Genomic DNA, 22,335 nt, shown 5'->3' with positions numbered 1-22,335 from the left:
ATGAGTGGATTTTAGATGAATGTTGTCATAATGCGCAGCTTTTAAGGCGCCAATATCACATCAACAACTGCCCCTCTAGACCAATCACATTTTCAGCTTCTGTGTCTTGTTGCTTCCCTGTAATTCAATCTCTAACCTCTCTCTCGGATGTTCACGCCGCCTCCCTCTCCATCCAATCATCCTCCATCTCCCCCAGTAAGGAGCCCAGTCAGCAGAGGGTGAAGAAGTGGGGCTTCTCTCTGGAGGAGGCCCTGAAAGACCCCGCAGGTCAGGAGCTCTTCCTCAAGTTCCTGGAGTCAGAGTTCAGCTCAGAAAACCTGCGGTGAGCACACAGGATGCTGCAGTAATTATCTCCCAACACTGTAACACGAAAACATGAAAAACCTCTGGACACAGCTGTCCATCTGTCCGTCCCATGGAAAGCTTGAGGGAATCTGTAGAAATTCAGCACAAACATTCACGTGGACCCAAGAACGACCTGGTCAGGATTTGCTAGAGAGAGATAAAAAGTCAAGGTGACAAACTACTGTAGGTTTTTGGTCACATAATTACGATAAAATACCTTTATACCTTAACATGGATGTAACTGTGTGGCTGGTTGTAACAACAAATACATCATAATAGTCATAATTCTAGTAATTACTTTTAGTAAAAACTTTTAGTGTCTCTCAGGAAGGAGAGAAGGTCGTCCACTAATTAGAAAATCGGTGGTTCAATCTTGCCCCAGATGGCTGCTCCATCAGTGTGTGTGTGTTTGTGATAACTGTGTGAGTGAATGGCTGAAAAAAATAATATAAATCACTTTGGGTGGTCCACAAGAGTGGAAAATGTTCTTTTTACAGTGCATAATTAGCTACTACTACTTTAGGACAGACATATATGTTTAAAAAACACAATGATTGTTCCCTTTGCCTCAAGTTTGTTGACATGTGATTGTGTGAAAGATTACAGGTGTACAACAGCACGGTTTGTACATTTTCACCCGTGGTTCTTCTTGTGAGTCGAAAAGAACAGTTATTCAAAAGCTTTTACTGCTCTGAAAATAGCCAGAAAACACTGATTTCTCTTTGGCATCCCTATTATTCCAGCCACTTCAACCCACTTGTGCACCACGGACACAGGAAGAACCAATACAGACGAAGGTTTTCCAGTTCCCAGTTGTTTGAAGGGTGTCGAAGATGGAAACCTTGAATACACAAAGAAAATAATAGCATTTGCAGAAACTTAAATACATACAGAAAATGAGAGTAGATAAAAAATTATGCTGATGAGCTGCCCTGATGGGAAGATAGTTTTTCCACTTGCAAGTATCATTACTTTGAGTTCTGCAAATCAAGAAGCGTCTGTTTCTTTGAAAGGATTTTATCACCAAGAAAAAGAAGAATTAATGTGCTGGAAATTCCCAGCTATTGAAAATGTGAACAAAAAATGGTTTATGAAAAATTAAGAGAGTTCTCTTGGAAAACTTGGTTTGAGAATAGCAGCAGAGACTTGTACAAGTACAATACAAGAAAGAAAAAATAACATTACTTATCCTTTTTGTAGCTCTGCAGTGGTACATGTTGTAGCTTGGATATAAATAATTACAAGGGATTGATACTACTCTTATTTCACTACCGTCTCTATGATTTGAAGCTAGAGAAACATTTGTTTAGCCTAGCTAGCTATCTTAAAAGACAGTGAAAGAACCTGGCTTCACCTACCTGCCTAAATCTCATTAATTAATGCCCCATGTCTCGTTTGTTTCACCCATACAAAACTGTTATCACAGGCTAGCTATTTTTATATTTCCAGTCTTTAAGCTAAGATAAACTAAGCCACACATCTCCTGGCTGTTTTATATTTACCATGAAATTGCAATTGATCTTCCTATCTAGCTCTCTGCAAAAACGCCAATAAGCCGTTTCCCCAAATGTCTAAAAACTTTAAATCTCACTGCAGTGATGAGCTGATATTCGCTGCCCTGTCTGCACCAGCTGTCAGCAGATCAACACTATGAACTACTAGTTTCACTTGACTTTCTGTCAGATTTGGACCTGTAGTCATCCATATCCCATCATCCCTTCACCTCCTCCTCAGCTTCCACTGGAAAATCAATCACTGCTCCTGTGTATGAGATGCATCCCCCAAAACCGCTCGCACACATTCGAACACATCCAGGCCCCCAGCAACCAAAAATACCACATACAGGTAGCAAACAGCAGCAGCAGCATGGCTAATCACCCGTATACCATGCATCAACAGTGGAGGAAAGTAGCTTGCAGCCAGAAGACATGACCAGACTGTTCAAATGTGTGGTGTGTGTGTGTGTGTGTTGTCTTGATTTAATGATGTTGTTGCTGTTTATTGATCCACAGTAAAAATGTATTAAATTCATCCTTCATTTAGACGTACACATTCACGCAGTTCGGACAGAAAGACCTATTAGAATTAAGTCTTTGAGAGAACAACACACACACATACACTTGAACATGGATGTGAGAATGAACGTAATGCAGCCGGATCATTCCTCACCCTCCCTTTGGCTGTCCCACCAGCCTCCTCAGCCCTTCTCCGGACCTTTAATTGCTTTTGGTTTTATGAGGGAGCTTGTGGAATAGCACTGCAGAGAGTGAGTGACAGAGAGTGTGAAATAGATAGAGTGGGAGAGACAGAGACGCAGAAACCCCAGAGGTGTTTCTCTCTATATTGCTGAAACAGTCCACAGATCAATATAGATACAAACTAATATCGGAGGCAGTCAGCCAGTGGCTCTCTGCTGCCTCCGGTGCTTTACACAGCTGAAGACCTGCCTCCCTGCAGCACTACAGGCTCAGCACCAGCACGCCTCAGTGAAATGTCCCAAACTAATGCTGTAAAATGTTAAACATGACTAGAGGAAGTCACGCTCCATGTCTTTGCAAAGTCTCCGTATTTTGTACAGCTCCTTCATATTTTCCGGCTGAAACTGACTTTTATAGTTGAGATTGAACAATGTTATCCACTTACTCTGCTCGCTTATAATCTTTTAAATAACCACCAACCAGTCACTTTAAATAGTTTCACATTTTGTAGTTTTTAATTAAGATTTTGGAGCTGGTAGCTTTTAGAAGAAAAAAAAAGATCATTTTGAGAATGAATTCATTCTCTCTTTAAACGTTAAAATGTTATCGCTATCAAGATGAGTGAATCAAAACAGAGTGAAATGAGGAGCAAGAGGAAAATTACGAATGATTTAGTCATTTTAAGACAGAATCATCAATTGGTTGGCATAATGAAAATTATGTAATTAATGTCTGTACCTCATTATAGAGTATAAACTTTATTGTCCCTTGTGGGAAATTTGTCATAGACAGCAGTGCTACAAAAGCTGTAAGCACAACTATGACACTAGATAGATCAAATAGATCATGAAAAAATACAGAGACAAACCAAAGTAGCTGCAGCTCACAAAACAAAAAATAGAAAGTTTGATGAATAAATTCAAACATGCCCACACAGCCATCCATCACCTTCCACTGATAAATACCTTGTGGATGCGTGGGCCACTGTTTGTTTGGACACATGTCAAAATCATGTCTGTCTGTGCTGCTCCAGGTTCTGGTTGGCCGTGCAGGACCTGAAGAAGATGCCCCAGCAGGACGTTGCACAGGGGGCTCAGGACATCTGGACAGAGTTCCTGGCCGAGGGAGCACCCAGCTCCATCAACCTGGACTCCCACAGCTACGAACGCACCAGCCAGAACCTGAAAGACCCCGGGCGATACAGCTATGAAGACGCACAGGTAGGGGGAAAAAAACAATACAAGATACAGGAAGGCATAGAGAGAAAGAGAAATTAATGTTTTCCACTGTTTTGTTTAATAAATGATTAAAATGCAAAACTATAACTGAAAAACAGTCATTATACAAACCTCTGAAGTAGGTCAGTGACAATAATATTGCAACACTTGCTATGGACCCCACATAAACCTTAAGGGAAACCAGGTCTTACACTCCAAGCTTTTAATCTTCACACACAGGAATAACACCTACAACTGATATTTATGAATTGCATTCAAATAAGACAGCCAGAAAATAATCTATGTGCTTAAATGCCATACAGAATCCCTTATGGCGATGCAAGAGCTGAACCTCCTTATTCAGACCTGTCAGCTGAAAGGTTAACCTGCCCGGCTTAACTGAAACTCACCAACACGCATATTACACCTGCTGACTTTTAATATACAGAATCCACAGTCTAAAGCTAAAGCTGCACATCTACTGGCGGCTGATCACACAGAATAGATGGAAGACATCTCATTTGCATCACAAGACATGACATTATATTTGTACGAGCTATTAAATTGTCCATGTTTATTATTACCCGCCCACTTGTCCATCTGTTCCATCTCCACACACTCAGTCTTACAGTGGGTTGGAGCAGGTGGAGCATATCCCAGTTTATATTAGGTAAGAGGTGTGGTACACGCTGGACATCTTGCACTTATTATTAGTCATATTTTGTTTTGTAATAGTTTTTGACATAACATATGAGAGATAAACTAGAGTTTCTTTGTTTGCTTGTACTGTAGAATTTCTGTATGCATTTCTTTTTTTGCTGTTTTACATTTATTCATCAGGACTTTTCTCTCCTGCTCCTTGTGAATATTTTTTCTTGTTGAGGTCACAATACAATGACAAATCCCCTCCGGTGCTAAGCCCGCTCCCAACGCTTATATCCCCTCTTTTTAATTTACATCTCTTCAGGTGTTTAGTGTCAGCGCTGCCTCTATCTCACACCGTTGTCTGCTGCATTTGTCTCTCTTACACACATCGCCAATAACAGCTAATGGGTTTATACTGTGTGGTGATTTCTGGAGAGTATAGGCCCCACTCTGGGTGATAGATAATGTAGGAAAGGGAAAAGGATGGAGACATGGAGAGTGTTTGGGTGGGTTGGTTGGTGTCTATCAAATTTCCTCTGCTGTTACAGGGAAGAGATCCGTGAAGAGAGTAGATTTCGCCTGATACTTAGTTGGCAGACAGTTACAACCATCTCTCTCCCTCTGTGACGGTCTTGTTTAGTTCACTCCTGGCTGTGTTAGCGTAAACGAGACAGTTTGGTCTACAGAGCATTTTAGGTATCATTTTATAATAAGTACACACTATTAAGCATTAATTAAGGCTTAGCGTTAATAAATACTGGATTCTTCATTTATAACGCATTAGTATATAGTTTAAATACAGTTAGTGTTTATCAATGATGAGTAAAACATTGTTAACTGTGTTTATAAACTACATACTAATGAGTTTTCATGCATTACAAATGATTAATTCAATATAATTATTATGAAGTTTTACCACATTTTACGCTGTACATTGGAGCTCTGTCCGCCATTACAGTCAAGCACAGCTCTTGTCGCTTACCAACCCTAATTACTGGTTTTGTCACAAACTCTTACAGTTTAGTCAATAATTGTTACAAGACAAAACAAAAGTAACTCTTCGAATGGCCACTTGAAAAGCAAGTTCCTTTGTTAAAACTAACAAGTTTGCCACAACTTATTATGTTCACAGTCTTTTACTGGCACTCCTCTTGCTAAAACTTGTTATATTAAGGCCCCTCGGGTTTGAAAACTGTACCGTGGCCGAGGTGAAAGACCATACCTACATTTAAGTGGCTCTGTGTTGGTGTTGTTTATTTTCATTACCGGTGTGCAATGAATCTTGGGATGGGTTGTGTCCAGGTAAAGAGAGCTGTATTTTTCTTCCACTTAAGGTAAGATAGGGAATGAAATTACAGTGAGGAACACTCAATAAACACAGTCAATAAATAAACCTAAAAATATGGAGAAAGACATTTGGAAATACAATAATACATATACACAAAAACAAAGTAAGCAGACAAAAAGCACAAGAGAACAAGAAAAGAACTCGGGACAGAGAACAAAACATACAATTTGTGTTTTCTTTTTCTTGAACTTCAGTGATTCAAAATAATAGGCAAAAATAAAAAACACTATAATAGAGAGTACAACAATTCCACTCGCAAGAACCAACATGATTTTTAACCATAGTAATAAACAAGGTTTTCACTATCTTAACTGTCATTCTCCAAGTTGTCCATAAAGTAAATTACATCATCAAAGGTGTATAAACCACGCTGTCCATCTTCAGAGACAACCCGCTGAGAGTTTCAGATCAAAAAGAGATTGTATATTTGAAAAACATAGAGCAATTTGTCAGTCTATTTGCGCTGGCATGTCACAGCCAGTCAGCCTCTGAATTGTGACACAGCTTACAGTCTGCATATGGGCTAACCCTCCTCCTCCCTCATACTCATTTATCTGCACTCTTCTCTCTTCTCTTCTTTCGTTTATATCTCTTGCCTTCACTCTTTCAACTCAGGATCACATCTACAAACTGATGAAAAGTGACAGCTATACACGGTTCTTGCGCTCCAACGTGTACCAGGACCTGCTGATGGCGAGGAAGAAAGTATGTGTGTTTGTTTCTGTTTGTCAGTAACACACGGGTCAACCTCTGATATACTAGTACCATTTTTATATCAACAAGTGATATGGCTGCCGTGGAAGCAGGAAGTGAAGGTTACTCACCAAGGTCACTTTGTGAATGGGAAGTGGCGAGACGACTGTAAATGCTTGATTCACCCAGATGATAAAAACATGTAGGTGACTGTGGTATCCAGCCATGAGGCAGGGAGCAACTTAAGTTGCCACTGTAGCCTATAAGATAATGTCATATTTAAGACTGCACAAAATGTATAGTTAAATTGCTTTGCTTGTTGACTTTTAACCATTTTAAACTGGAAAGTTGAACACCACATATTGTATCAGTGAAAGCAGCAATAAACACAGAGCTTTTTTTGCAAATTCATGATTAAAAATGAAAAAAAAAAATGTTGTTGAGATGCATTTTAATGTGCTAGATTTGAATACTGAAATGTTAAACCCCTCCCCCTCTTTTCTTTGACTCTCCAGCCTGAAACAGAGCAGGGTCGACGCACCTCCCTGGAGAAGTTCACTCGCAGCGTGGTGAGTGACTTGCAAAAGTTGTAATGTTTTTACTGCCTGTTCTGTAATTCAAGGATCTGTATGATACTCCAGAATTTAAAGGGATAGTTCAACGTTTTGGCAAATTTGCCTATTGCCATAATCCCAGTCGGTTCATTACCTAATATTAATTATCGGTGCATGTTGTTTTGAGACGCAAACTGCTCAGTGAACACAATGGAGGTGAAAGGTACAGGTCCCCTGTCCCTCATCAAACTCATCACATACACAATCCAACAACTCCAAAATGCTCCCGTGGAGAAGTTGTGACCTGCACATTCACCACACTATGAAATAATCATTATGTAACATTACGACACACAAAGCAAATACTCGGAACTACTTGTGCTTTTGCCTCGAAAACAACTCTGTATACATTATTATTTCATAGCGTGGTGAATGTGCAGGTCATGTGTTGTTGGATTGTGTATTTGATGAGTTTTGAGGGACAGGGGACCTGTACCGTTCACCTTGTGTTCTCAAAACAACATGCACCGATAATTAAAGGTAATGAACCTACTGCTATGACTATAGGGATTATGGCAATAGGCGGATTTGCCAAAATGTTGAACTATCCCTTTATTGCTGCTGCAGTGTGGCTCCTTCCCTGAGGGGACATGTTCTTTCCCTTCATATTGGTCTTAGGAAATGATCTGGTGATTAGTTGACCGAGGAGAACAAGTTGTTCATTGCACTAATTAATATGTCCAGCTGTGTAACTGTGAACAAAGAGTTGCTTGCGGGAAGACTGGAAGCGAGATGCAGGATGAATGAATAAAGGAGGCTTTTTATTATTTTTTTTACAATGTAGAAGTGGAGCTAAATAAGGGGATTAAGGCATTCCTCCGCTCTGCACTACTTTGAAGTTTTGGAGTCTGCGCTGTTTTTTGCTTTGAAACAGTGACAGGTGTTGTTTCTTTCACCCAAACACCTGAAGCCCTCGGTGTACACAGACCTGCAGCCATAACAGACTAAACAACACATCTCCCAGTTGACGCACTCTGAGCATGAAGGATAAGAATCAATAAATAAATGTTATATAAGTCTCACTCGCCTGTAGTCAACAGTGGCATTTTCTTGTCATATTACCGTTTCCTTTTGTTCATTTACAGCTTATTATCTATTGACACGTCTGGCTATAACTCGCTGCTTTGAGCTTTAAACCATTTTTCCAGACCAGGGTCTTTCCACTCTTTCAGTTTTCCTCCCACTCTGCTCTTTTCTAAATCCTCAGGAAAGCCTTTAAGTTGATGGCATTTAAACAGCTGTCACCCTCACCTCCCTTGCTCTCACTGTTTCCTCCTCTCACAGGGCAAGTCACTGACGGGCAAACGACTGACGGGCCTCATGCAGTCATCCTGACAAGGCCTGGATGAAGAGTAGGAGGAACCATACCCAGAAGAGCCGCTTACACCTGGGGCGCAGGCGGAAAAGGACCCTGGGGCGTTTGGGTGTGGCTGCGGGAGCCGGGTGAAGGGGGGGGGGGGCGTCAAACGGAGACCCAGACTGCTGGACTTGGACCGCCACCACGTTTGAAATCTCCTCTCAGATTAGCTCGAAGAGGACCGACAGCATGCAATAAGTCACCAGACCTGACACCAGGACAGTGCTGTCGCTGTGTAGACGAAAAAAGACAGTTTTTCTCTTCTTAGGAGGTTTCTACTTAAAAAAAAAAAAGCCTGCGCCTCAGCCGGCTCTGTTGTTTCTCTCTCTATCTACTATCTACACTCATGTTAATACGGTAGCTGAAGAGGCTCTCACTTTGCTTTCAGTGATATAAACATGGAATGCTCGAATGCCTTGACTTGATGTCAAAAAGAGACTTAAATTAACGCTGTAGCTAGCTGTTTTATCTCACACCGTTTACTAGGATGATATAAGGGAAAAGAGGGGTGGAGGGCTTTACAGTAAACATCTGCACTCTTGAACTGAACTCCTGCTCGCTCTTCACACGGACGGCTCGCTCAGTCTGCTCGCTTTTTACCAGGCGGAGAACAGAAGTTGCACCAACTTCTTAGTAAATGAGCTTTTTTGATCAATCCAACTCACATGGGGGGTGACACAAGATTTAACAACCTCCGGGCATCTGATATCGGTTTAGTTGGTTTCAATGTGTGTTCACACTTCATATAATATCATATAAACTAATGTGTGTTTTTATGCTTATTACAGATTGATTAAACTTACAGATGAAAACTTGTATATTTTCTCCTGTAAATACCTCGACTCTGCTCTGGTACGGTAGACCTCTTCTGGAACACAGGTTTAAAAAAGAAAAAAAAGAAAAATTATTTTTTACACCAGCTGTTTTTCTTTTTTTTTTTTTCCCAGACGCTGAAAAGATGAATAGTGCCATCAGCACAAACTGTAGAAGTCATCACCACAACATGGGCAAAAATCGAAGTATCTGTTCTCCATTATTTCTTCTATTAACTCACATGCTGTAAGAAAAACCACTTGCCACTGCCTCTGTAAAGCACATTGTCTAATTATAGCAAAGCATTTCTCAAAGCCTTGTAAAAGAAAAAAAAGAAAGAAGAGAAAGTGCACCAAACAGACAGAGGTGTAATCTTGTTGTCACTAAAAAGTAAGGGACAAGGTGGATAATTTTACAAAAACAGGTGTTTTACTTTCAACAAGCGAGTTGGTGTAACATTAGGCTTTCTTCTATCTTCTAAACATTCCACTTCAGGCAGCCACAGCGAGGTTTAGTGGGCTGACGACCTAACCATTCTCCACCTTATGTAAAGAGGACCATGATGATAATAAAAGAGGAATGCACAACAAAGAGAGGGACTTGGAGTTTGCATTATTTATTTCATCTGTGTCCGTTTAATTTCTCCAGGAGCTGCAAAGAAATTCACCTTTATACAGCACATCGGAATGGATAAATGTCATGTTTCCTGGGATAATGGAGCCACACGGCAACGTTTCAACTGTGTAAGCAGTTTGCAATGATCAGGTACAGATCTCCCCCCTTCACAGTCACACACTGCCCTCTAGTGTATTAGGAATGAAAGTGCTGCTAAATGGGCTCCTCTTGTTAAGTGTAAAAGATTACATGTATATAGAGGAACAATCAAACTAATGCTGGATTGCAGTTGAATATGATCAAAGGAATATTGATAGTAACTAATGTGAAACAACCTAATATTAACATCACCAAGAAACCAAAATAAATGAATGTGAATGTGGTCAATTTAAGTTATCGATGCTATCAACCTAATGAATGGAAACTCCTTCAGTGAATCCAGCAGCAGTGGACAGGTGTAATCTGATTATTATTGGACAGGTGTAATCTGATTATTCAGTCTCTGCTGTAGCAGCAGCTGTGAAAGATGTTGCAGCAGCACCACCTAGTGGAGGCTTCTGTTCAATCTCATCTAATCAATTCTAAGTCCTATCACATTAATCTTACCAGTATTTATTTTCTGAAAGTGTATCAGACAAATATCAATGTTTATTCACAGCTGAGCACACACGGGCCAGTTTGTGGTGTGTGCAGGTTAAAGAAGGACAGGACAATCCGTGTGATGCCATCAAGAATATATTTCAGAAACAGCTGCTTATGCATTTTTCAGCCACACCATGCAGAATTAGCCATTCAGTGTCCTGCAGAAACCTTATACCTTCAACTTGCCATCTTAACATTAATGAAGAGAAATACAAGCTCCAGCTTGTACATGTGGAAATATCCCATTATAATCAATCAAATCTATTGATAATATATTGTGGAATGTTGTAGAACACTTGCACCCATAGAAATGTAAGTTGCTCTCATTATCTACTCACCGTCATGTCTGTCAAAACATAAAGGAAATGCAGGTATTAACTGGCATAGTTTCTAGTGTATTTAGTTTTCTTTAGTCTTACTATTCATACTCATGTCATTGGTTATTTCCATAGTTTCTACATGTCATTACTGAGTAATGAATAAATACTGGACATGTGGACGCAGCTCTTGTGGCTTCAAAGATACTGGACATGTAAGTGTTTTCCAGACCAGTCTCCGAACTGTAAAGCCTTGCTAGATTGTAAGTCCAACTTCATACTCTGTGTTGTGTACATGCTGGTGAGAAGGTAATGACTGCACAATGTTCATTTCTGTGGTTAGTTACTAAAAAATAGGAAACAAGGTTTATGAAGGACAAATGTAGAAAAAAAAAATCACGCAAAGATAATAGATTGTAAATTTTCCATTTGTGTAACAGGGGCAAAAGGTATAAATGTATGACTTATACCCTGCGCTACCTCTTCAAGAGGGGCTTCACTGAAAAACAAAGCTGAGTTAATGATCACATAATTACACATTATCCCAGAACAGAAACATTTAACACTGTTAGCACCTGCAACCACAGCACAGGCCTTAATACTATTACCTGCCTTCACATGAAGACAGCAGATAAACTGTAAAACACCTGAAAACACTGTGAGACCTCAGTTTGGAGCCATTATTGATTTATTGACATGAATCTTAGTGTTAAAAAAAATAAAAGTCAGGGTCTCATATCAACGGTGTGTGAGGATGAATTCAAACGTTTTTTTTAAATTTTATATTTCATTTTGTCTTGGAAGTTAAGCAACTTTGCAAGATTGTAGCTCCAAACAGCAGCAAAATGTAGATGTTTGAAATTCAAATCAAGTCCATTTTTATTTATATCGGGCCAAATCTCAAGGCACTTTTCAAAGAGAGCAGGTCTAGACTGTACTCTTTATGAAATGAATTCTAATTCTTCTCTTTCAGCTTGTAGTAAAATACAAAGACTTTTCAAAATCTACCTCTTCCCCACTGTAAACTAAAGATTATGTAAAAGCTTCTGTTGACATTAGCACTGGGCCTCCATAGGAATGCACACATTTCACCATTTGTATTGGAAAAACAGGGAGATAGGATGGGGTTATTTTTAGATTAAAAAAAAAAAATCTACCCAGTGCAGCTTCAAAGACCAAGATTTTGGCAAAATGCTGCAAACTCTGCACTTTATAGATCTGTGTGGCTCCTTGGAGGAGTATTAGGGGCGGGAACAACAAAGGAGGAGGTTGGTTAGGCAGCTGCAGCCGGACAGGAGAGAGGCTGGACTCCTTTAATCTCCAGCGCCTTGTTGAACTGCACATCCATGGTCTTAGAAGCCTTGGTGATCTTCAGGTTCCTCATGCAACCTCTGAAGGAAGCGCTGGTGGAGAGAGCTGCCTGACGAACTCCACCTGAAAGACAGAGGCACAAACACGTATTTACAGTATAGTGCACTGCTTCCCTGGGTAAGTTTTGGATTAGTTTCTTATTCTTGGATTTTTAAAATGTAGATTAATTGGCTTGTGTCGTACTGGGATATCCTCCGACGTAAATGGGGTCGTTGGTGTCGCACGTGTTGGAGCGTGCGTTGGGACTCTCCGCTTGGCTCTGCTTCTCGTCGACCACCAGCTCCACCTTGTGGCGAAGTTTCTTGGCCACGATGGAGTGCCACTGGCCGTCGCAGAAGCCCTCGCCCTCGGGTGAGTACTCCGCTGTGAATCGTCCCACTCCGTTGTCAACATGGAAGAGCAGCTACGTGAACAGAAACAAGAAAAGAAATGTTTATATTTTATTACTGTTTAGATGAGGTTGTTTGTTTCTGATAATTACAGGACTACAGCTTTTGTTGCAACATTATTATTTTGAGCTCATTGCTAGTCAGAGCCACGCCTCTCTGTTTTATGTAAGGTAAGCAGCTGCTGGACATAAGTTCATGATCAAAGTCTCCACCAGAAAGTAAAAGTAGGTGTATTTTAAAGGGATAGTTCAACATTTTGCCCCATTGCCATAATCTCTATAGTCTTAGGAGTAGGTTTGTTACCTTAAATTGTCAGTGCAGGCTTTTTTTTTAGAACGGCGGAGCAGTGCTGCAAGCTGTTCAGAGCTACGCTATGGAGGCCCATGGGATTTCTTGGTTTCCCTCATCAAAGTTGTTTTTGAGGGAGAGACTGCTTGCTGAAAACTGCCCCCATTAGAAACGCGCATCAGCGGTTTTGCATGAATTTACCACCATAGCGTGGTGAATGTGCAGGTCACAACTTGTCCACCAGAGCGTTTTGGAGTTGTTGGATTGTGTATTTGATGAGTTTGATGAGGGAAACCAAGAAAGCCTCCGTAGCGTAGCTCTGTGCAGCTCACAGCTCTGCTCCGCCGTTCTAAAAATAGCTTGCACCGACAGTTAAAGGTAACGAACCTACTCCTAAAACTATAGGGATTATGGCAATGGGCCAATTTGCCAAAATGTTGAACTATCCATTTAAGAACGTCTGACTATTCCTCCAGTCTTTATCCTGTACCTTGCCCTGGACGATCTCTAGTCCGAGCCCATCGTTAGCTTGGTTGCTAACGGCCAGAAGAACTCCGTTGGTTTTGCTGGTTCTGAACTCTAAAGCTATCGACACATCCAGACCCACTCTGTAGGAAGCAACTGGATAGAGAAAGAAAGAGAGACAGACGCAGAGAGATTATATATTCACATTCATAACATGTAATTGTGCCTTGCTCTTGGGCAACACAGGTGGAATCTCACCTGCTTTCAGGAAGCCAGTGCCGTCAAAATAGGTGCCCGTCTCAGTGGCGACGAAGCAGCTTCCTACCATGTAACTGGAGGCGGGTGTGGCCATGTCTAGTTTAAAGTCTTCAATGACAGATTCAATGCGACCTAGGAGGAGAGATGGAGAAGGAAGAGACAGGAGCAGTGTTAATAGTGTAATAGTCTTCAAAATAACAAGAAACACAAATGACCATCCTACACTGACAGTACTGTAATGTAAGTACACTAACACCAATCCATTACCTGTGGTGGCTGACTTAGTGCTCACTGGACTTCCCACCATCTTCAGGTTACGAATGCATCCATTGATACTGTAGAGAATCTAGGAACAGAGAAGGAGCAGGTCTTGGTCACTGGATCACAGTATTTATTCATTTTTTTTTAAAGTGCAACTGTAAAACATTGGGCATTGTATTTGATTGTTGCAGTAAAATGAACTATAAAAAGAATGAATTGAAATGCAACCAAAAAATTAGTGTGTGTGTGTTCTTACAGGTCCTATCCTCTTAGAAGTATAGTTTTGAGGTAATCCACCCACATACAGCTTCCCCACCACATCCAACAGATCAGCCTGGTGAGAAGAAATCATTTATTAATAATGAAATTAAGATTTATCTCATTAAATACTCAAATAATACCTATTTCATTGTATGAGTGTACCTTCTTTGGACTGGTCATCTGTTTAGAGTATCGTCCCATGACCATGAGGTTAGCTCTCTGCTTGATACGATTCACACGGATCTGAGAAAACAAAATGAAAGAGTCAGAAAGACATGGACACTGTAGAAACAGGAAAGAGCAATGAAGAGACATAGTATGGTCTTCTCACACTGAATGAATAATAAATATGATGGAGAAAAGCTATTACACAGTGAATAAATAAATGACACAGACAGACTAAGCTTAGTTTTGTCATTACCAGTGTTACTTTGTATTTCTCTGTCCACTTTACACTGTGTTGCAAGCTGCTGCATGCAGCTGCCCTCACAGGGATAAATAAAGTTGTTCTGGATATTCAACTGAATTAAATTACCTTGTACCAGTTTCCATCATTGATGGAGAAGGGAACGCAGCCAGAAATATTCCCGTGACCAAGATCGTAACCCAGACAGACTTGTCCATCCTTGATCTGCAGAAAGAGACGGGTTTCAGTTTACTTTTTTTTTTTTTTTTTTAGTTATGTATGAGGTTCTGCTGAGGGAGAGATTTAATGCAAGAAGAAGAAGGAGCTGCTTCTGTCCGTGTAAACAGTTTGTGCATCATAAACTAACATGAAATTACCACAGCTTTTGGGGAAAACCCACTGTTGTAGCCATTTGGTGAGTAACATAATCTTAGTTTGTGCACATACATCATTTATGGTTATATATGTTGATTTGGACATTTATTTAAGCATACTTTTTATGTAGAAACAATTATAATCTTTTGTGTCATTGTAGCATCACTGGGAGGTTGGTAGTCAGTCTGAACAATGTCAAACATGTGGAGGCTGTGGTCGATAATAAGTTACAGACCACCGTTTTTTAAGTTTAGGGACTTAAAGTTACTCGTTTTGTTAATGTGGTGGTGTTTTCGTTAACTTTGGAATCTAATATTATAAATATTCTTAATAAACTAAGTTTTGTCATCGTTTTGAACTGCTTTTGGAAATTAAACCTTTTTTAAGACGTACAAAGTTGCCTTTTTTGTCTCTGTGGGGCGTTCAATCGCCACAGGTTACTCATCGTCCACAGGTATGCAACGACAACAACAGAGAATGTATACTGTACCTGTATGGCAACAAAGTCGGCGTGGTTGATTCTGGCCATGTAGAGGACGAGTCCAGATGCCTCCTTGGTCCTCAGCTCAAACTCCAGTACAAGCCTGAGACACACAGCAACACACAGACATACTGTACTTAAACAGCAGGTAAATCATTTAATACAGACACAGTCAATCAGTTATATTTGCATTCATCCCCATATAGCACGCTACTGTATCACTGTAAATGGCACAGAAGATGAATTACAGTTTTAAGTGAGTCAGACATCCATTTTAGGTATTTGATCATGTTTCCCTGCGCTGACAGAGTCTCAGAATAATGAAAGATAGATTTTGATTTGGCTGCCCTGCTGCTTACACTGAAACACACTGTAAATAAATGTAACAGGTCTGAGGCCCCAACACAGACAGTCAACATGCTGATGCTTTTCTACTCTCATCCATTAATAAAAACTATTAGATCAACACAGAGCCCACAGACCTACAGAACTACGATTTATTTATTTGCATCATTTTGTTCGGTTTGTTTTCATAGTCAGTCCAGTCAACAACATGTTCACTATTTCAACACATTCTTACTTATTCAGTAGGAAATATTTCCCCCCGATTTTGACCTGTGTTGGTAAAAAAAAAAAAAAGTATCCTGTCCAAGCTATCACTCACTCACTCACTCTTTCCTGTTCTGCTTTATTTATTTAGACCTATGCTCCGTGTGGTGGGATCCAAGCAAAAACCTGACAAGATGCACACAAACACACCCACACAGGGGTCGAAGTAGGTTACTATCGGCAACAGAGCTACATTCACAGTCGTGGACTGTCCCCCTTACTTACAGTACTCAAGTACACTGCAATATTTGTATTTCACTGTGTACTTCTAGTCCACTACATTGTAGAGGGGAATCATTCTGACTCCTTCTGAACTTGACTGCATTTATTTCACAACTACCACTCGTTACTATTAACATATGAAATTATGAATTATTATGAAATCAAACTACGGTAACTACTTTTTTCCTCCCCAAAAGTACAGTAAAATCCCACTAACTTGTTAATGAATCAGTAATAATAATGTAATTATTTTTGCTTAAGTTGCATTTTCAGTGCTGAATTCATACTTGTCACTAGTTATTTTTATACTGCAGCATTGATATCTTTCCCTCACATGCATCTGTGCCAGATCCTATATTTGCTACTGTGTATAAAACCCTTAGATTGGGATAAAATCTGAAATATAACACATTATTATATAAGGAGCAGCATCTCAGGGCTGTAAAACAACTTCAAATGATAAAACGATGATTAATTTATTTACTTTTCTCTGACTTTGGTGTCATCAAAGCTGAACGTCATGTGGCTGTTCCTGGTGAGTCCGAACTGATAGGCCTCCTCCAGCGCTGTCGGGGCCACAGCTGATGCACAGGAATCCTTAAGATTGGACACAAGGTGTCAGTTCCTCTGACAGGGGGTTTCACCACATTGCTCCCATTGCTTCTCGTCAACAGGTAACCACAACACCACATGTCAGTCAAACTAATAGGGTTTCTGTCTCTGATCTGCAGGGACCTGAAGGGACGGTTGGACACAAAGGGTCATCAAATAGTCACATAACAGAAAAATGAATGGTATAATTATTCTAATTTTAGCGTTTAAAATCAAATATGAAATCCTTGTCATGTGGTGCGTTCAAACATGCTGGGGATTTCAGACAGTCCCACCTAGCTGCAGCATATGGCTTGTTAAAATCTGTTTGTTCCTGCACCTCTCTCTGTTACTGTCAGGTTTGGATTTTGCCGACTTCCCACATTTTGATTCTCATAAATCATGCCCACAATTTTGTTTCATCTGAACCAAATATCAGCGACTACTCCTGTTTGATTTGGGCTTCACTTTGAGCAGGCTGAAAAAAAAAAAAAAAAAAGAAAAAAAGTCAGTGGTGTTTCAGGGGCATTTACCCCTCCTGTTGCAGTTCAGCCTGTGACCTCAAGGTGTCAGTGTTGTAGTTCTTTGTAAAGCGATCCTACATGGACTTTTTTCTCCCTCTCTCTACTACGGTTTCCTTCCCTCTCTCTTCCACTTGTCTCTGCTTTCTCTCCTGTCATGTCGCCCTCCTGTCCTCCCATTTGCTCCTACTTTGTTTCCCTCTCTTTTCTCCCGTCATCCACTCTTTCACCACACTCCTTCATATTCTTCTCTTCCCTTGGTCTATCCATTAACTGGCTCCCTCCTCCATCCTTTCATACCTCCGTCTCAACTCCCAGCAGCTCAACTTTTCATTGCTCTCCTTTTACTGCCCTCGCATTGGTACTCTCGAATCCTACCTCCTCTCCTCTTCTCTTCTCCACTCATCCTCTTCTATCTTCTGTTCTTTTTGGTCACCTCCTCTCCTCCACTTCATTCTGCTCTACTTGTCTACTCTCACTTTTCTGTATTCTTCTATTCATTTTTCAGAGTCTTCAGTTCTCTGGTAGTGGTCTCTCTCCTTTCATCTCATGTTGAAATTTCCTTTCCTCCCCTCAGTTCCCTTCTTTCCTCTCCTCTTGCTGCCATAATTGTTTCATGCTTTCCTTCCTCCCTACCACCTCTTGTTTTTCTGACTTTTCACACCTTCCTGCTTCTCCAGCTTTTCTATTTTCCCCTTCTTTCACCCTTTTCCTCTCTTAATGTTTCCTCTACGGCGCTCTTCTTCACCCCCTCCTCCATTCTCTCCTCTCTACCTTCACCTGAAGGAAGTATACGCTTCCCATAGGCTATGCTTCTTTTCTCCTCCACCTCCATCGCCATGCGCTCCACTCTTTGTCTCCACCTGCTCCTCACCTGGTTCCTACACTTTTCTTTCCTCCGATCTCTTTTCCTATCTCCTGTCTGGGCCTCCCCCTCCTCTCCACCTCTTTTGAATAAACCGAATCACCTTTTCAGTAACAAATCTGCTTTGTCGTACCTCCGCTGTGGGTCCGAGACAAAGTTGGAGAGAGAGAGAGAGAGAGAGAGGGATCTGAGACGATCGGTGTGTGTGTGTGTCTTAATCTCCTCTCCTCTCTTGTTCTCTTTCAAGTGAAGACATTCCCCACACCGTGACCTTGCTTTGTTACAGCTGACACTCACCTCTTATCGCGCTCCGTCCTCATATCCGCTCCTCCTCCTCAACCTCCCTCTTTTTTTTTTAACCTTCTTTCTCATTCTCTCCCTATCTAACAAAAGGGGAGACGTCACAGGCCCAGAAGCTCTCTCCTTTCTCCTTTCCCTCTCCTTTCATTCCTTTTCCCGCTTCCTCTCCTCCGTCTTTCCATTAAGCCAACAAAAGGCAAGTGCCGCTCTGCTCAGAAAGACTCTCCCCTCTCTTTCCTCCCCTTCCTCCATGGCTGCACCTTTTCTCTCTACCCTCTCTGTGTCTTCTGTCCTCTTTCATCCGCCTCTTCCTCTCTCCCTTTCTCTCATCCCCCCCTCCTGCGTCTTTCCATTAAGCTAACAATAGGGAAGACCGTCTTCCATTCAGAGTGGCTGGGCTTCGGTTGGAGGTCACACCAATAGAATCTGAAGTCATTTAGTTGGGATTTTGTATAAGTGTGTGTGAGTATAAGTGAAGATGAGTGTCTGTGTGTGTGTACGTATCTCATTAGAGTTTCCATCACTTCTGAGTGCAAAGTCGTCCACGCTCTGTCTATTGTATTGTAGGTTTCAGAGAAGATACCCCTCTGTCCTCTGGTAGTGATTAGCTCCAAATCACTGCTCCACTCATAAGACAAGACTTGTACTTTAAATATAGTACTGTATGTCACTGGTGGTCACTGCCTTGTGTAACAGTGTTTCTAACATCGTCCTCGAAAGCTCAAGATCTACTGAGCTACAGGATGTTGAATTTAAAAACATACAGTTACTGTATCATGTGAGGCAGTAAAAGCACGACCTGTTACAACACGGTAGCAAACAAGTAAGGTCAAGAGCTCTCATGTACAGTAAGGCGCTTGACCCTGAACTGTTCAAGTAGAGAAGACCAGCAACTACAGGTGTAAAGCATGTAGCTTACTGTACATTATTACTCATCAAGTGGTCAGAGAAAAGGCTCCAAGTGAATATGAATATGAAAATCCCTTGGATTTGCCCTGCCTTGTCACTTGTGGTTATAAGCCCCTTCTGCAGGAATTGGCTGCTGACCACACCCACTTTGGGTCACAGCAATTGAGTGGCAACTTGTCATTGGCTAAACACTAAGACAAAAGACCTAGATGTATCTGAATTATCTGTTTGACTCCCTGATGAAGGCTTGATGCCGAAACGCGTCATAGTCATTTTAAACATGTCAGTGTGACAATGCCAGATTAATTAAAGGCATTTTTATTAACTCAAGAGAGTGCCTTGGAGTTTTTATTTGTTTTTCCAAGTGAATATGAATGTTGGGAAGTATCTCCTCGATTTGCTGCTGCTATAATGTTAGTGTTGGGTTTATACAGGCAATGATTGTTCATCGTGTGTGTGAGTGTGTGTGTGTGTGTGTGTGTGTGTACCAAGTCAGCGCTGGGGTCCTGTTTAGCAGGGGTTGGGGTTGCAGCAGCAGGTGTGGCGGCAGCAGGTGGGGCAGGGGGAGTGGCCTCCTGCAGGTCAGCGTTCAGGAAGTGGGAAGGAAGTGGATTAGCAGCAGCCACACAGAGCCATGACGGCGACAGTTCATGATTGACAAGCGCAATAGCCCCCTCCCATCAGCCAGAGGCAAGCAACAAGGTGGAGAAGATGAAAGGTCAAAGAGGGCAACGGCGTAATGAAGAGACCTTCAGACTCTGGCTTCTCTTTGTAGCGTTAATTGAAGTGTAATTACTGTAAAAACATGATAGATTTTATAACCACTTGAGGAGATTAAGTCACAGCCTGTTTCCAGTTTTTTTAAATGATGATTTGAAGCTGAATCTACCCTACGTTATACTTTGTTAATGTTGAATTTCAGAGTGACTGATGGAAATGAGACAGCCACAATTTTAAGGGGTAATTGGAGGCAGGTGTCGTGATATCATCAATCAGAACAAAGAGTATAAAACTAAACCTTTACACTCTTAAAAAAAAAATGAAGTCTTCAGTCTAAATGAGTTTTTTCCGAGGTTCACTGGAGTCTGTGAAACTCCTTCTGGAGCCTCTTCAACCTCTAAATTGATGCTCACAACTCTCTGAAGAATCAGAAGTGCAGAATACGTTGTGACAGAAAAGTGGGAGATAAAGAAGCCTCTTTATTCAAGCACATGCTGAGCCTGTTGTTTACTGTCAGCTGTGATTCAATTTGTGGTTTACTTCTTCATTCTAACTATATCCTTCGTGTTTTGTTGATGAAAAATTCATGTCACAACCAACGTCGTGCAACGCCATGACTCCTTCAATACCAGAATTATTACGTGGCCTTGACGATGGGCCCCAGGTGCCACAAGATGTATTTTCTAGTATATTTAGTGTACATTTGAAATACAATTATATGAGATAAAGAAACAAGGTGAGGGTTACATTCACCACAATTCATATTACAAGCATAAAAGTAGAAGAAATACAGCACTGAATTCATTAATTAAAAAAAAAAAATCTGACTACTGAGAACAGTTTATGGTATGGCCATCGCGACACACTTTTGAGTTTTGTGTCGAGGGGGTTGTGTGGAAAAATAAAAATGATAAAGGGACGACATAGTTTAAAAACATCTGGGAACCATTGTTTTAAAAATAGCACAACACAGAAGCTGATAATGATAATGAATTATAGATAATATTAAGGCTCGGCAATGTATATTTATAGGCTGATGTGATGCCTAATTAGTGTATCGACTTAAATATAAACATGAATTAATAAATAATTCTCTCATGCTGTTGAACGTACAACAGTACAGTAGGAGCTACTCAAGTGACTTAGGATATCAACAGAATAACCCAGTATCAGGTTTCAGCCTTTCATAAAGATCAAAGAAAAACACACTAATACACTGTGGGACAGACACTAACCCAAAGGGACTTTGGTTATCTATAAACCACAAACAGTGATGTGACAAACAAAACATAAATTATAGAGATAATTACCCAGCGCAGGGTCTTAAATATGGCAAACAACCTACCTTCAAAAATGTAGATAGGGGCGATGAGAAACTACGGCCTCACACAGCCTGGAGTCTATATCACAACGTAGATTAACTTGCAGCCCATAAAGCAACAAACCACAGAGTTATGGCTAAGCATAGCTCGGCCATAACTCTGTATGGCTCTTTGGCTCTGTGCTTCATGATCAATGTCCTTTTAGAGATGTAGTTTAGCAGGTAACTGGGTAACTGATAACCTATGACTGCTGCAAGACCTATAATGTATTAAATCTATGAAATATATCTTGCCTGGCTATCTCGGTACTAAAAGAGGACAAGGCGAATGACTCACTGCCTGCCAGGCTCTTAGCATACAGGCTAAATGTTAGCTGAGTGTTTTGGCTCCTATGGGCTCATAAAGCATAAATGGCATGCACAGTTAGCCTAGCGTAGCGCGGTGGTGCCGCACTGTATGACAAGCTGCCAGAGGTGGAGTTTAGTAGCTCAAGGCTAAAGGGACTATAAAGAAGAGTTAATGGGCTGTGCAACTGCTGTGTGATGAAACGCTAAGCTAACACGGCGAGGCCATGGCTGCATTTCATCACAGAGAAATAGGTGTGTGAGGGGGTGTGTGTGTGTTTGTGTGTGTGTGTGTGCATGAGTGAGTAAGGCCGAAAAATAATATGGTGGAGTAGGACCTGTGTGCATCTTTGTAACTGTGTGTAGCCTACATAGGCTACTGGTATGACCTTTTTTACTGTGATAACAGATTTCTGTAATTTCCCAGCTTGGGATCAATAAAGTATCTATCTATATCTAAAACAGGCTGCCTGAATAAATCTAAAGGCTGTTAGCTATATTATTGTAAATAAAGACCCTCTAATGTAAAATGAATAGACCTTATTACAATATTATAATATCTGTCTTGTGTCT

General features: G+C 40.9%; 2 protein-coding genes across 2 annotated transcripts in view; one reads left to right on the top strand and one right to left on the bottom strand.

Moving 5' to 3' along the window:
• Positions 1-8,395, top strand: part of LOC311007227 (regulator of G-protein signaling 6-like) — a gene marked incomplete at both ends in the record, with an annotated part of 80,759 nt that extends 72,364 nt beyond the window's left edge. The window contains 5 exons of the mRNA XM_084000338.1: positions 197-322; positions 3,577-3,763; positions 6,369-6,458; positions 6,962-7,015; positions 8,345-8,395. Coding sequence (XP_083856464.1) covers positions 197-322; positions 3,577-3,763; positions 6,369-6,458; positions 6,962-7,015; positions 8,345-8,395 — 508 coding nt within the window. The remainder of the gene's footprint in view (positions 1-196; positions 323-3,576; positions 3,764-6,368; positions 6,459-6,961; positions 7,016-8,344) is intronic.
• Positions 8,396-10,331: 1,936 nt separating this feature from the next.
• The window catches only part of lama2 (laminin, alpha 2), a 195,573-nt gene continuing 183,569 nt past the window's right edge, over positions 10,332-22,335 (bottom strand). Inside the window, exons 63-73 of the mRNA XM_084000340.1 lie at positions 19,865-19,951; positions 16,675-16,787; positions 15,369-15,462; positions 14,633-14,728; positions 14,260-14,340; positions 14,093-14,170; positions 13,843-13,921; positions 13,576-13,707; positions 13,343-13,473; positions 12,359-12,578; positions 10,332-12,238 (exon numbers count right to left, since the gene is read on the bottom strand). Coding sequence (XP_083856466.1) covers positions 12,078-12,238; positions 12,359-12,578; positions 13,343-13,473; positions 13,576-13,707; positions 13,843-13,921; positions 14,093-14,170; positions 14,260-14,340; positions 14,633-14,728; positions 15,369-15,462; positions 16,675-16,787; positions 19,865-19,951 — 1,272 coding nt within the window. The 3' untranslated portion in view covers positions 10,332-12,077. The remainder of the gene's footprint in view (positions 12,239-12,358; positions 12,579-13,342; positions 13,474-13,575; positions 13,708-13,842; positions 13,922-14,092; positions 14,171-14,259; positions 14,341-14,632; positions 14,729-15,368; positions 15,463-16,674; positions 16,788-19,864; positions 19,952-22,335) is intronic.

Source organism: Trachurus trachurus (assembly GCF_905171665.1).
Source record: "Trachurus trachurus genome assembly, chromosome: 24".
NCBI classification, from domain to species: Eukaryota; Metazoa; Chordata; class Actinopteri; order Carangiformes; family Carangidae; genus Trachurus; species Trachurus trachurus.
The sequence above is the reverse complement of the archived record's forward strand: the minus strand, read 5'-3'. Positions and strand labels throughout refer to the sequence as shown.